This window comes from Typopeltis vanoorti, chromosome 4 (genome assembly GCF_054136105.1).
Source record: "Typopeltis vanoorti isolate ZY-2024b chromosome 4, IOZ_Tvanoo_1.0, whole genome shotgun sequence".
Classification (NCBI taxonomy): Eukaryota; Metazoa; Arthropoda; class Arachnida; order Uropygi; family Thelyphonidae; genus Typopeltis; species Typopeltis vanoorti.
In genome coordinates, this window is record NC_143552.1 from 92,097,901 (window position 1) to 92,110,101 (window position 12,201).

General features: G+C 34.8%; 1 protein-coding gene across 1 annotated transcript in view; it reads left to right on the forward strand.

The window, feature by feature from the left end:
- LOC150107495 (uncharacterized) overlaps nucleotides 1-12,201 on the forward strand; it is a 1,121,546-nt gene that overhangs the window by 740,687 nt on the left and 368,658 nt on the right. Inside the window, exon 56 of the mRNA XM_090392112.1 lies at nucleotides 7,345-7,429. Within this exon, the coding sequence (XP_090248238.1) occupies nucleotides 7,345-7,429 (85 nt within the window). The remainder of the gene's footprint in view (nucleotides 1-7,344; nucleotides 7,430-12,201) is intronic.

The following is a 12,201-nucleotide window of genomic DNA, read 5'->3' on the forward strand; positions in this document are numbered from 1 at the left end:
CTGAGCATAGTCATTGCTTGCCAAACATCAGGCATCCACATGTGACTCCATGGTGGGTGTGAAGCTTGGGCACTGAATCAGTCTTCCATCAAGTATGAATAACTTTTCATTCTCTTGTTTATCATTTCTTTTAATGAGCCCAAACAAATTTCAGAAACCATAGAACCATCAACAGAAAACAAAATATGAAAGAAACAAAAACATTAGAGGCTGCTAATAAAAACCACTTTTCTTAATATGCATTCAGCAGGGGCATGATCACTTGAAAAAAATGTCACCCTTCTTTATCAAGAAGGGTGTTGAAGGGTTTATTGGATTTCTAAAGTTTGTAAAGAAATTCCATTCAGGAGATATCCTTATTCAAGAAGCTACAGCAAAATTCCCAGAAAAATTACTCCATGCAACATCTATAAAGAAAATGTCAGTTGAGATGTGGATATGTCAATAATCTTGCATTCTCAGAAGTACAACAGCTCTGAAAGATATGACTTGCTCACTATCTCCTTAGATTGAATTAAAGAGAAAAATCAATATGGAGTTAGGATGGAGTCTTGTATGTCTTGTAGCATGTCTTGCTACATGAAAATTCTCTTATTAAAAAAATAATAGAATATGCACCACAGAGGATCAAACACATGCCTGTGGACTCTTTATTAGATGTCCATCAACAGATGGTATGGCTACCTTTCACTTCCTGCTCAGGAAGATAAAACAATTAATAGACCCTAGAGGGAGTGGAATATGACAATGTCATGGATATTTTTCTAGAAGAAGAAACAATGATGGATATTGGCTGTCTGCAATTCTTAAAAAAAAAAAAATAATAATAATAATAATAAATCCAAGACTAATGAAAACAAAACCTGTCAACATAGTAATCTGGATCATATTACCAAAAAGAAATAGAATTGCCATAGATTCTGACCTGACATAAACAACATTAGAGGCTCTCTAGCAGAAGCATAAACCAATGTGCTTCTGCGTTCAGGAAACATACTTGAAACCAAGTTATGACCTGTCATTTTATAATGTTCCTCCACCCACAGAGAAGTTGCCATCCTTGGAACCATTCTCCCTTCCAGCTAGTCCCAACTAGCTCCAACATAGAATCAGTTCCTCTCTGAATCTCAACCACCATTTGTAAACCTATAGTACATTCATACTGTGAGTGGACCAAGAATTATTTATTTTTTTATTTTTGTTGATTTTATATATTTTGTATTTTTTTTTACTTATTTTTTTACATAGGCCAGAAACCCTGCTCTAGAGACCAAACATGAAATTTTTCTGAACCCACTTCGGGCCTCCAATAAGTGAGTCAGTGATCTGACACCATGTAGTAAAATAAAATTCATCTCCTTCTCTCCTAAAGATAACCACTAACATCCATGCCCACAGCAGGATTTGAAACCACAGCCTGTTGATTGGAGAGCAAATGTGCTAACCACTCGACCAACCATGCAGGCAAACCTATCTTTCTGCTGCCACAAATATTTCTCAGAATGTCTTTGATGATCTCATATTGCAATTACCATCCCCTTAATTTTAAAGAAGTATTTAAATGAACACAACACTCTGTGGAGTACATCCTGCACAAACATGAGAGGAAGTATTGTTGAGCATGTGCTCGACAACTATGAACTCTGGCTTTTTAACACAGGAAGCAGCACATATTTCCATATGTCCACCAAAACATTCACTATCATCAATTTAACTATCTTCTCATCCTAGTTTTTTTCCACTGTACGAAGGCAACCTATTTGTTAGTGATCATTTTCCCATGATATCCACCTTCCTACATGGGCAACCACATACTGCATTACAGATATCATGGCAGAAAATCAAGTAAGCTGACTGGTTCACCTTTTCCTCATTAACAGAATTTGATTCTGTGATGGTTAACTAATCTAATATCAGTGATTCAGTGTACCATGTAACAAAGTGTATTAATCAAGCTGCCAACTGAAATTCCTAAAACATTTAGTCAGTTTCATGTTTACCTAAGCCATGGTGAATATTGATTGCACAGCAACTATAGAATTCTAGTAGAAAGCTGGGGTATTTTCTGCCAGTTTGCAGAATAATAAACCTAATTGATTTCAAATGTGCTTGAGCCTAAGCAGGAGACATCCAATATAAGAGCCAGAAGGAATCCTGCATCTGATATACATCTATAAAAAAGATCCACCAATAGCATCAAACAATCCACCTACAAGCTCTCCATCCTAGAACATTATGATTGCACAGTTGCTGTCCCAGCAGAAACTGCTGAGATATTTATAGATATTTTTGCAAAAACATCAGCAACAGCTTCTTTTCCCTTTGAGTTCCCTAAAAAATCAAAGTTTTGAAAAACAACATATTCTGTTTTTTCTTCAAGCAGCACCAGTGAACACAAAAGACTGTTCACCAAAGGAAAAATTAAAGCCTCTCTGCTTAAGTGCTGTCTGACTGCTTTGGACCAGTCAGTAAGATTTTAAAACATTTGTAGCATTCATCCATGAATCAACTGTTGCACTTTTACAACAAAATTTTCTGTGAGAATATATTTCCGGTTATATTTCTGGGGAAAAAAAAACAAAAAAAAAAACTTATTGCCTTTCCTAAGCCAGCAAAGGATTCAGAATCCTCCAAAAAAATGACCATACAATTTCTCTGACCAGCTATTTGTGCAAGATTTGGAAAAAATGATTACCTCTTATTGTTGCATTGGCTTCTGAGGGGGATAGGACATTTTTAGAACTATTTTTTCTGCATAAAACACCTTTTATGGTACCCAAAAGAAAATAACTTTTTTTTAAGAACACAATCTGTCTTCCAAAAAGATTATTCTACTATTGATCATTTAGTCTAGCTGGAGGTATACTTTAGAGATGCCTTCATAAAATGCAACTATTAGCATTGTTTTTCCATATCAAAGAAAATCAATGCTAATACTTCTTTCTTAATAAGTATTTATTAAAAATTAATTTCTTTTGCAATTAAGTAATCAAGTTCTTTTTAATAAGAAGAAAATTCCCACTGTGATCAAAATTGTTGTTGAGGTCTTTCAATATTTCAAATCTCAAAGCAGTATCATATTGAAAGACCTACACAATTTTGATCTCAATGGGAATCTCTCTCTTATTAAAAAAAAGAACTTTCTATCCAGTCAAATCTTCCAAGTCCAAGTGGAAACTGCACTCCCCCTGACTGTATAATGGAAGAAGGAGTTCCACACATTTCAGTTTTTTTTTTGTCACACTTTTTTCAATCAAGATCAACTCGATAACTGAACAACTTCCTCCAACTATGTAAATAACTTTACCATTATCTGCCACTCAAGTAATATGATAGTCATATTAAGACAGCTGCAGCAAGTCATTGGCTATCTCTCAAAATATGCATTCGCAAATGTGGTCAGATTTTTATAGCAGGAAACTGTGTGTATGCGCGCGCACGTGTGTGCGTGCATGCATGTGCACTCTTGCTGCAGATGTGGTCTTCATTCTGATCCAGGACCATGGCTAGGGACAACCATTAAATCTCGTTTGCATCAGAAACCAAGTTCTTGGGGGCTCATATTTGACAATAAACATACCTTCCTTCCTCACGTAATGCAGTTGCAAGATAAGTGCTGTAAAGTAATGAACATCCTTTGCATCCTATCTTCCTCCTCGTGGGATGTTGACAGATGTTGTTTACTTTGTTTGTACAGGGCACTGATAAGATCAAAATTTGATTGTGGGTCTCCTGCAATGGATTTACATTAATCATTCAACCATCAAAATTGCAACTGGAGCATTTTGAACTTCACCTATTCCTTAGTCTCTATTTTGAGGCTAATGAATCTTTGTTTTGACATAAAGTTGTTTCTGGTATATGCAATGAAAATAAAATAAAATCCCTCCCACACTACCCTACATGATCAGCTGTTTTTCATCCATGATGGAACAATCTGTACTACACTAGATACACACTGCCTTGAACCCTTTTGCTTTGCAAATAAAAGCTCTCTTACAAGCTCTAGATACTGGCATAGACAACACAGCATAGATGCTACTAATACATTACCACTATGTCATTCATGCATACCACCATGCAGGTTTTTTTTCTGCTACCCAAATATTCCTTTCTAATATTGCCTATCATGAGATCTTTCAACTACACTGAAGGGAATACTCTGATTTTGTTTCTGTCTACACAGAAGGTCCAACACTGGGGAACTTTATGGGATCTTCTGCTGTCTTTCCAGACAGCATTATACTCCATCCCACTAGAGTGTAACATCTTTACATCTGTGAACTTTTTGCGATAGAGGCATGCATTAAAATACACCAGACTGCATTGCTACAGAAAGGTTCATTTTATTGCCTGCAGGTTCACAAAGTTCTCTGCAGGCAATAAAAGCACTAGAGCTATGAAAAATCAAGGGTTATCTTGAATCCAGCACCTCTTCTCCCATTTATGGAAGCTACTCTTAGTTATGACTAAACATAACATACACAACCAACAGAAGCTTATAACTCTTAGTTATATGCTTTTGTTGGATTCCAAGTCATTCCAAGTTGGATTGCAATCAAGGCTGCAGTTACTGCAACTAGGTCGGTTTCTCAAGCATCCACCATTTGCCTCTACCATATACTGGTAGATTCTCAGACACAAACTTTTATCCCAGTGACAGTTCTCTTTGAATAGAGAGACTATTAATAAACTTTACCAAATTGTGGTAGTCTGATCTGTGCAGAGTTTGAACAGAGGAAGTCTCTTACTCGGTTCTGCATAGGTCACAGTCATCTCCACACTCTTTATTGAGGGGTGAGGACATGCCCGTGTGCAAGTTCAGTTCTGTAATGCTGAACTAACTATCGGTCATATTTCAATTGACTGGCCTCATTTCATTAATGAGCTCAGTCATTATCTCAGCCATAAACAGCAGATTTTTTCAGACTCAACAAATGTTTCTTTTGTTTATACATTTTTACAAGCAATAACTTTTGTCATATATATATATATATATATATATATAGATAGATAGATAGATCATTTTCATCATTTTTATTTATGCAATGTTGTTTCGTGTGTATACTCTTTTAATATCTTGTTGTATTTATTTATGTTTTATGAACTTTTTTATACCATTTTTCATAATAATTTTACATCTGCTTTTTATTCATCTTTTTATACTTGTTTTTGTATACCTTTCTTTTATAACTACTTTCATATTTTATCTATATCCATTTATGTAATTTTTTTGTATTTTTTAACTTGTAAATTTCTGTGATCATTTGCTGTTGCATTATAACCACATCTGTTCTTGTGCCACAAAACATCAAACAGACTGACAGACAGACAACATTCTACTCATTTGTGGTAATTATACCTCTGAACTGCATGCCATTCAGTTTGCACATATACCCATAAAAAATTAATAAAAAAAAAATGCATGATGATTTATACAGACTGAATGGGTTCTTTACAGACTATCTCTCTCTTGTATGCAGTCCACATTCATTGCTTTATGATTTGATAATTGGTATATAAAATGAAGATTCTTAATTGTGATCTTATATATACTACACTCAGTTATTAAGTATTCTTGCCCTGCCAAAAAAACAAATGTACAGGCAGTCAATCATTTAATAAGAGTAAAGGTAATGAATCAATAGCAGTCTCTTTGTTATTAGTACTGCTCTTCATATGTTTATGTTTAATTTCTTTACATATTTCTTCCCTCCTTTTTTTTCAGTCTTCTTTTATCTTATTTCTTAGTTTCATGTGTTGTTCATTTCTATCTATAGTCATTTCATTCCACAGAGCAGATGAATGACCTGAAGAATATATGCAGTTAACAGACATAATACAATGAAATCATAGCCTTAGTTTGTAATCTTGTATAGCTTAATGTTTGCTAAGCTTTTAATTGTCTTTCTTCATGATCATCCAGTCTTCTTTCTGTTTTCTGTTCATCTTAAAAACACCTGTTTCTTTTTTAATTGCATCCTTTATATTTGAATTCTTAAGTAAGCCAATATCCCATCTTCTGTTCTTCATGTTATATATGTTTTGGCACACATTTTGCAAAAAACAAGTGAGTGGTGACAGTTTCAGCTCCCAGGTAGCCATAATATGAATTTTTTATGTGAATCCCACCAAAAACAGTTATCATGCAGTATATATTGAAAGTTTATATTGACTTGGTTAGATAGTCATCATTATAACCCTAATTATGAATATAGACCATTGGTCTGTTCCTTCTCATTATCCATCTAATATCCTTTTTTCAGGTCTATCCTGTCTTCTCTTTCCAATTGGTTTATATGACTTGGTTATACTATAATTTAAAGATGCCAAGAAATTATATTCTTGGTTTAATCCTTTATCCAAGTGTAAGCAAATAAAGTTTGCACAGAGTATCTTCATGACTGGGCTACTTGTACATAGAGGCTAATTAATGACTTCACATCAATGTGAAGTCATTAATTAGCCTCTAATAATTGTCTCAATAATAAAGGATTAAACCAGGAATATAATTTCTTGGCAACTTTAATATGATAAGGGGTTACATAATCTGAAAATCCTACTCTAGAGCCTAAACATAGAACACTTTTTCAAACCATTTCAGTCGTTATTTAAAAAAAGAAAAAAGAAACAGGATTGTCGGTACTCTTGACTGGGTAATAAAATTCACTTACCACCTGAAGAAATTCACATGCATCCATGCCTAATATGGAATTTAAACCTATGTCTCTTAGTTGGCGAGGAGGTGTGCAATTTGGTTTCTTTATCTTTTCTTGACTAAAATATAATAAATATGTATAATTCAAGATCTGCAATGTTGATTTATATCATGATTATTTTTGTACTTCATAAAAAAAGTGTATTACCAACTATTAAACCATATTGTAACAATCAGTTTTTTTCTTATTTTTATTTGGTTTCTTATTCATTCAATGTCCTCATCACATTAAAATCGCACATTACAGTTAAATTATCTTTACCTTATTTCTTTCTCTGGTTGTTCATACACCATTTTGTTTTCTCTCTCTCTCTCTCTCTTTTTATAGATGGTTCTATAGGCTTGCACTTAAAATAAACTTATTTAATTCATTTGTAAGTTAATATATTAGAAACAAGTCTTCGTTATTTTATCAGCAGACACAACCCTAAGACCTTATCTGATTTGGATATTCACAGTTCAAAATGTTCAGAAATTCACAAACTAAATAAAGCTTGACATATTTCTTAGTTCATTAGGGTATTAGTTTTATTTAAAGTGTTCTTTTTTAAATATTTCCCTCACCTCAAAGTTTGAAACTGTGTAATATAAATTCACATTAAAAATATCCAATCTCTATTTATCAGGAGCTAAAAACAGAAGTCAATAAACATCAAGGAGAAGAAGAGAATGTGATGATTTCTGGCCAAGATGTTATGAAGAATGCTTCTGGTAAGATTTTATTGACATTATTTCAACATTTTTAGTGAAGCAAATCCCTGATTGATATGAGAGACACATCCTTTGCAAACATATAAGTTGGAGCCATGGAATTGGACTTTTTTTTTTTATTCCTTTTTAATAATAGTCATAACAGGATTTTTCAGAGAATGGAGTTTTGTTGAAAGGAGAGAGTACATTTTTATATTCCTTGTTTATACAATTTTATTACCTATTACTAAGATGGGAAAATATGACTATCCAAATATTCACTTCCATTGACTTAACTATCTGCTGCTCCTTCCTGTTCATAATCCTCAAGTAAGAAAATGATGAGAATTTATTAGTAAATCATGATGATGAGATTCTGTAAACATGAAACTGTTTATATAGGTGAGTTTTCAAGAAAGCTTAACTGTTGTTAAAGTTTTTTACAAGGTGTTTTTTTTTTTATTAATACAGTTAAAAAAGGAGGTGCTGCCTTTTTGTTACAGTTCATAGATTAAATATTAGAATTAAAGTTATTTATATAAGCAGGGAACTTATCTAGTTCAGCTTTTTCACCACTCCATGAGAGGCATCTGTTCATAGTGGAGGGGACCTCCCAGTAATGGTACTGGCCCCTTGCATTATTATTCTTTTTTATGTGTTTCTTCATGTATTTCTGCTCTACTTCTCCTGAGTATTTTTTACCATCCTGTTTTCCAGACCACCATTCTGGGGATCCACAGCCTTATTGTCATGTAGAAACACCAACAGAAAATTAGAATAAGAAGCAGAAGATGATGCCAGAAACTTCTCTCAGTACACTGCTTTTCTTGATAATACCTTTAATAGGGGAGACATACTCTTGCAAAAATGTCACGACAAGGGTTTGAAACAACCTCCAAAGTCTGTAAAGAATTTCTTTTCAGGAGATATACTTATTGAAGCAACACCTAAGACAAAATCAGAAAAGTTACTTTGTGTAACATCTATCATAGGAATACTAATTATGATATTCTTCCAGTATATTCCCTCACAAAACTATAAACTTTTCCAGAGGTGTAATATCAGAGTAGGATCTCCTTAATGTACCATACAAAGAGATCTGCTCCAATATGAAAGATCAAGAGGGTGACAGCCTTGAGGAGAATATTTATACATAGGAATGGTCAAAAGATTTCTACCAGGTGCATCATCCTTACATTTAGCACATGAAAACCACCAACATCTGTCCTATATCTCAACTTTCCAGTAAGGCTCTACATCCCAAACCCTTTGCACGTTAAATGCCAGCAATATTGTGATTCTCAAACAGCATGTCATGGCTCTTCCATCTGCACCTTCTGTGGCAGTAAAGCCCATGAAAACAAAGATTGCCAAAGCAAAATACCAAAATGCTCAAATGGCGAGGAAAACCATCCTGCTTACTCTTGAGCATGATGCAGGTGGAGTGGAAGGATGAAAAGGAGATACAAAAAAATAAAAACAGAGCAATGTGTCACTTATCAGGTAGCAAAGAGGCAGTATACCACAAAACTTGCTGCAACATCTGGTAAACTTGTTTATGCTAAGAAGGTAGCTGTCAAAAATGTGTCAATAGGGATCCAAATCCATATATCAATCCTGCCTTCTCATAGTTACAACATCCCTGAATTATCATATAATCACTCTATTATGACCTGCTTTCCATTTCCTTTGATTGAATGAAGGAAACCATTCAATATTGACTCACTCCTGAGGACATGCCAAATATGTCCTGCTACATGAAATTCTGCTTATAAGGAAGATAATGGAATGTGTATTGCAGAGGATCAAAAACATACCTCAAGATCCACTAATAGATGGACTATCTTCAGATCGCATGGATACCTCTGCTCCTCCTGAAGAAGAAAATAAAATAATTCTTGTACCTAGTGCCCGAAGGAGTAGAAAATGGCTATGTTTTTGATAATTTTCCCAATTTAGATGAAATGATGGATACTGGCAGTCCTCAATTTTCTTAAAAAATAAAAAAAAATCAAGGCTAATGACAGCAGAACTACTTAGCGCAAGAAGTCAGATGATACCATCAAATAGAAATAATAAAAATATTCCTACAATAGAATCATCATGGATTCCATCAAAATATCAATAACATCCATGCCCTCTTTTAGAAATATAAAAGCAGGCTTTCCTAAAGCTGACAGATGATCTAACACTACAAAATACTACAATCATTGATAAAGACAGGACATGGGATGGACCTGCACATGGAGGAATCGAATCACCATTCTTGTGAGCAACATATTCCTTTCCAGCAAGTCTCACTTAATACAAATGTAGAAGCGGTTGCTGTCTGATTCTCACTTAGCACTCTATTAAGAGTATGCTGCAGCTACACTCCTCCTACTGCAGATATCTGTCAAGATGACATTGACAATGTTGTATTGCAGTTTCCACCCTACTCACTTTTAATGGGGGATTTAAATGGACACAATGCTCTGTGGGACCAGTTCTCAAACAAACATCAGAGGAAGAGTTGCTGGGCATATACTCAACAATGATAATTTCTTCCTCCTAAACATAGGAAGCAACACCTTCTTTAATATGACTATCCAAATATTCCAAATTTAATATGACTATCCAAATCCTCAAGTAAGAAAATGATGAGAATTTATTAGTAAATCACACTTTCCCACAGTATCCACCACCATGCACTCCAATACAGATATTACAATGGAAAATTTAGCAAGCTGGCTTGCTCACCTTCCCATCATTAGCAGAATTTGATTCTGCAATGGTCAACTCTTCTTCCACCAAAGATGCAGTGAATCATGTGACAAAGCATGTTATACAAGCTGCTATAACTGAAATTCCTAAAACATCTAGTTGGTTCCACATTTCCCTAAGCCATGATGAAATGATGATTCTGCCACAGCCAAAGAAGCCCAGAAAAAAGCATGGGAAATTTTTTGAAGGGCTGCTAGAAATTTTTCAAGCATGCTCCAGCAAGAGCAAGACAAACCAGCATCAGAGTCAAAAGGAATCCTGAATCCGAATCCAATATACATCTCCATAAGAAGAACAACCACTACTAAAGAAGTCTGGGACAAAATCTGGAAAATGAAGCACATATATACCACCTGCTTGCTGTCTATCCTATAACACAATGGTTGCACAGTAGTTCATCCAACAGCCATTCCTGAGCACCCTTTGGTAGATTTTGCTAGAACATCAGCAACATCTACTTATTCTCTCCCTCTCCAATTTTTTTGCTCAAAAAAAAAAAAAAAAAAAGCAAAGGAAAAAAGTAATAAATCCAATTTTCTTCAATGGCACCAAAGAACAATTTTCTAAAGAACAAAATTTAATTTAGTCTAATTTAATGAACAGGCTGTTCATTAAATGAGAAATGAAAGCTGCAAATTTTTTACAAGAGTATATTTCAAGACAAAAATTAAAAGGCAATTATCATTGTATTTACTAAGCCAGGGAAAGATCCAAAATTTTGGAATAACTACTGTCCACTCTGACCAGCTGCTTGTGCAAGATTCTGTAAAAAAAAAAAAAAAAAAAAAAAAAAAAAAAGGTTAACTCTTGTCTGTTATGGTTCCTGGAGAGAAACTATTTTCCAGAACACAATCTGGCTTCCAAAAATATCATTCTGCAACTGATTATCTAGTTTGGCTGGAGGCATCCATTTTTTTCTTTCTACATGCTATTCAAACATTCCACTATCCTGTTGTCTTCTAGCAGCTCTTTCAAGCATGTAGAAGAGAATATTCTGATTTTCTGCCTATCTTCATAGATGGTTCAAAATCATTGGATATAGTGGAATCTTCTGCTGTCTTCCTAGCAGCATAACTTTTGTGTAGATCCCTATGGCATGTAACTACTTCACTGCTGAGCTGTATGCTATAGAGCTTGTACTAAAATACATACAGGGTGTTCGGGATAAATTTGACATATTTATAATTAATTATATTTTTCCGTAAGTTACATGTATTAACACACACTTCTCTTCATTTAAAAGTTTGGACCCTTCTTCATTCATATACAAGATGTCAGAAAGGATGGATAGCTGGAACCCACCTGAATCATGGAAGAGAATAACTTGTATCATGATGATTCGTGCCCGCCATCAAAATAAGGATATTACGACTGCTGCCCAATGCTCCCTGAATACAGTAAAAACAATCAGGCATGAACTAGAGACTTGCAATGGTGACTACGAGGATGTAGCAAGAAGAAAGATCCCTAGCAGACGATCTGATTGCGTTCGTACAGCAGAATTCCTCGCAAATCTGCAGGAACAGGTGTTGAAGAACCCTGGCATTGGAATTCGGGCTTTGTTCGTGGAGTTGCTAACTGTAGTCAAGCCCTGGATAACAAGGGTAGCCAATGGTAGGCCGTATGTATGGCAGCAGGATTCGGCCCCTTGCCACACCTCTGGGAAAAGTCAAAAATGGTTGTCTGAAAATTTCTACGACTTCACCAGTCCAAATGTTTGGCCTCCAAACTCCCCAGACCTTAACCCCATGGATTATTTTGTATGGGGCGCAGTTGAAAAAGACACCAATCGCACTTCCAGTAATACAAAAGCCCAGTTAATGGATAAAATTAAAACAGTTTTTGCGGCCCTTCCCAGGGAGACTGTAGCATCAGCTTGTTCGAGGTTCCGAAGCAGAATTGAAGCTGTGATCGATGCTAATGGTGGTTATTTTGAGTAAATCTTGTTGATAGTATTGTAATTAACTCTGCCTGTAATGTTTTTTTGTCAATTCATTAAATTTAATAGATACAAAGAAGATTTTCTTTTT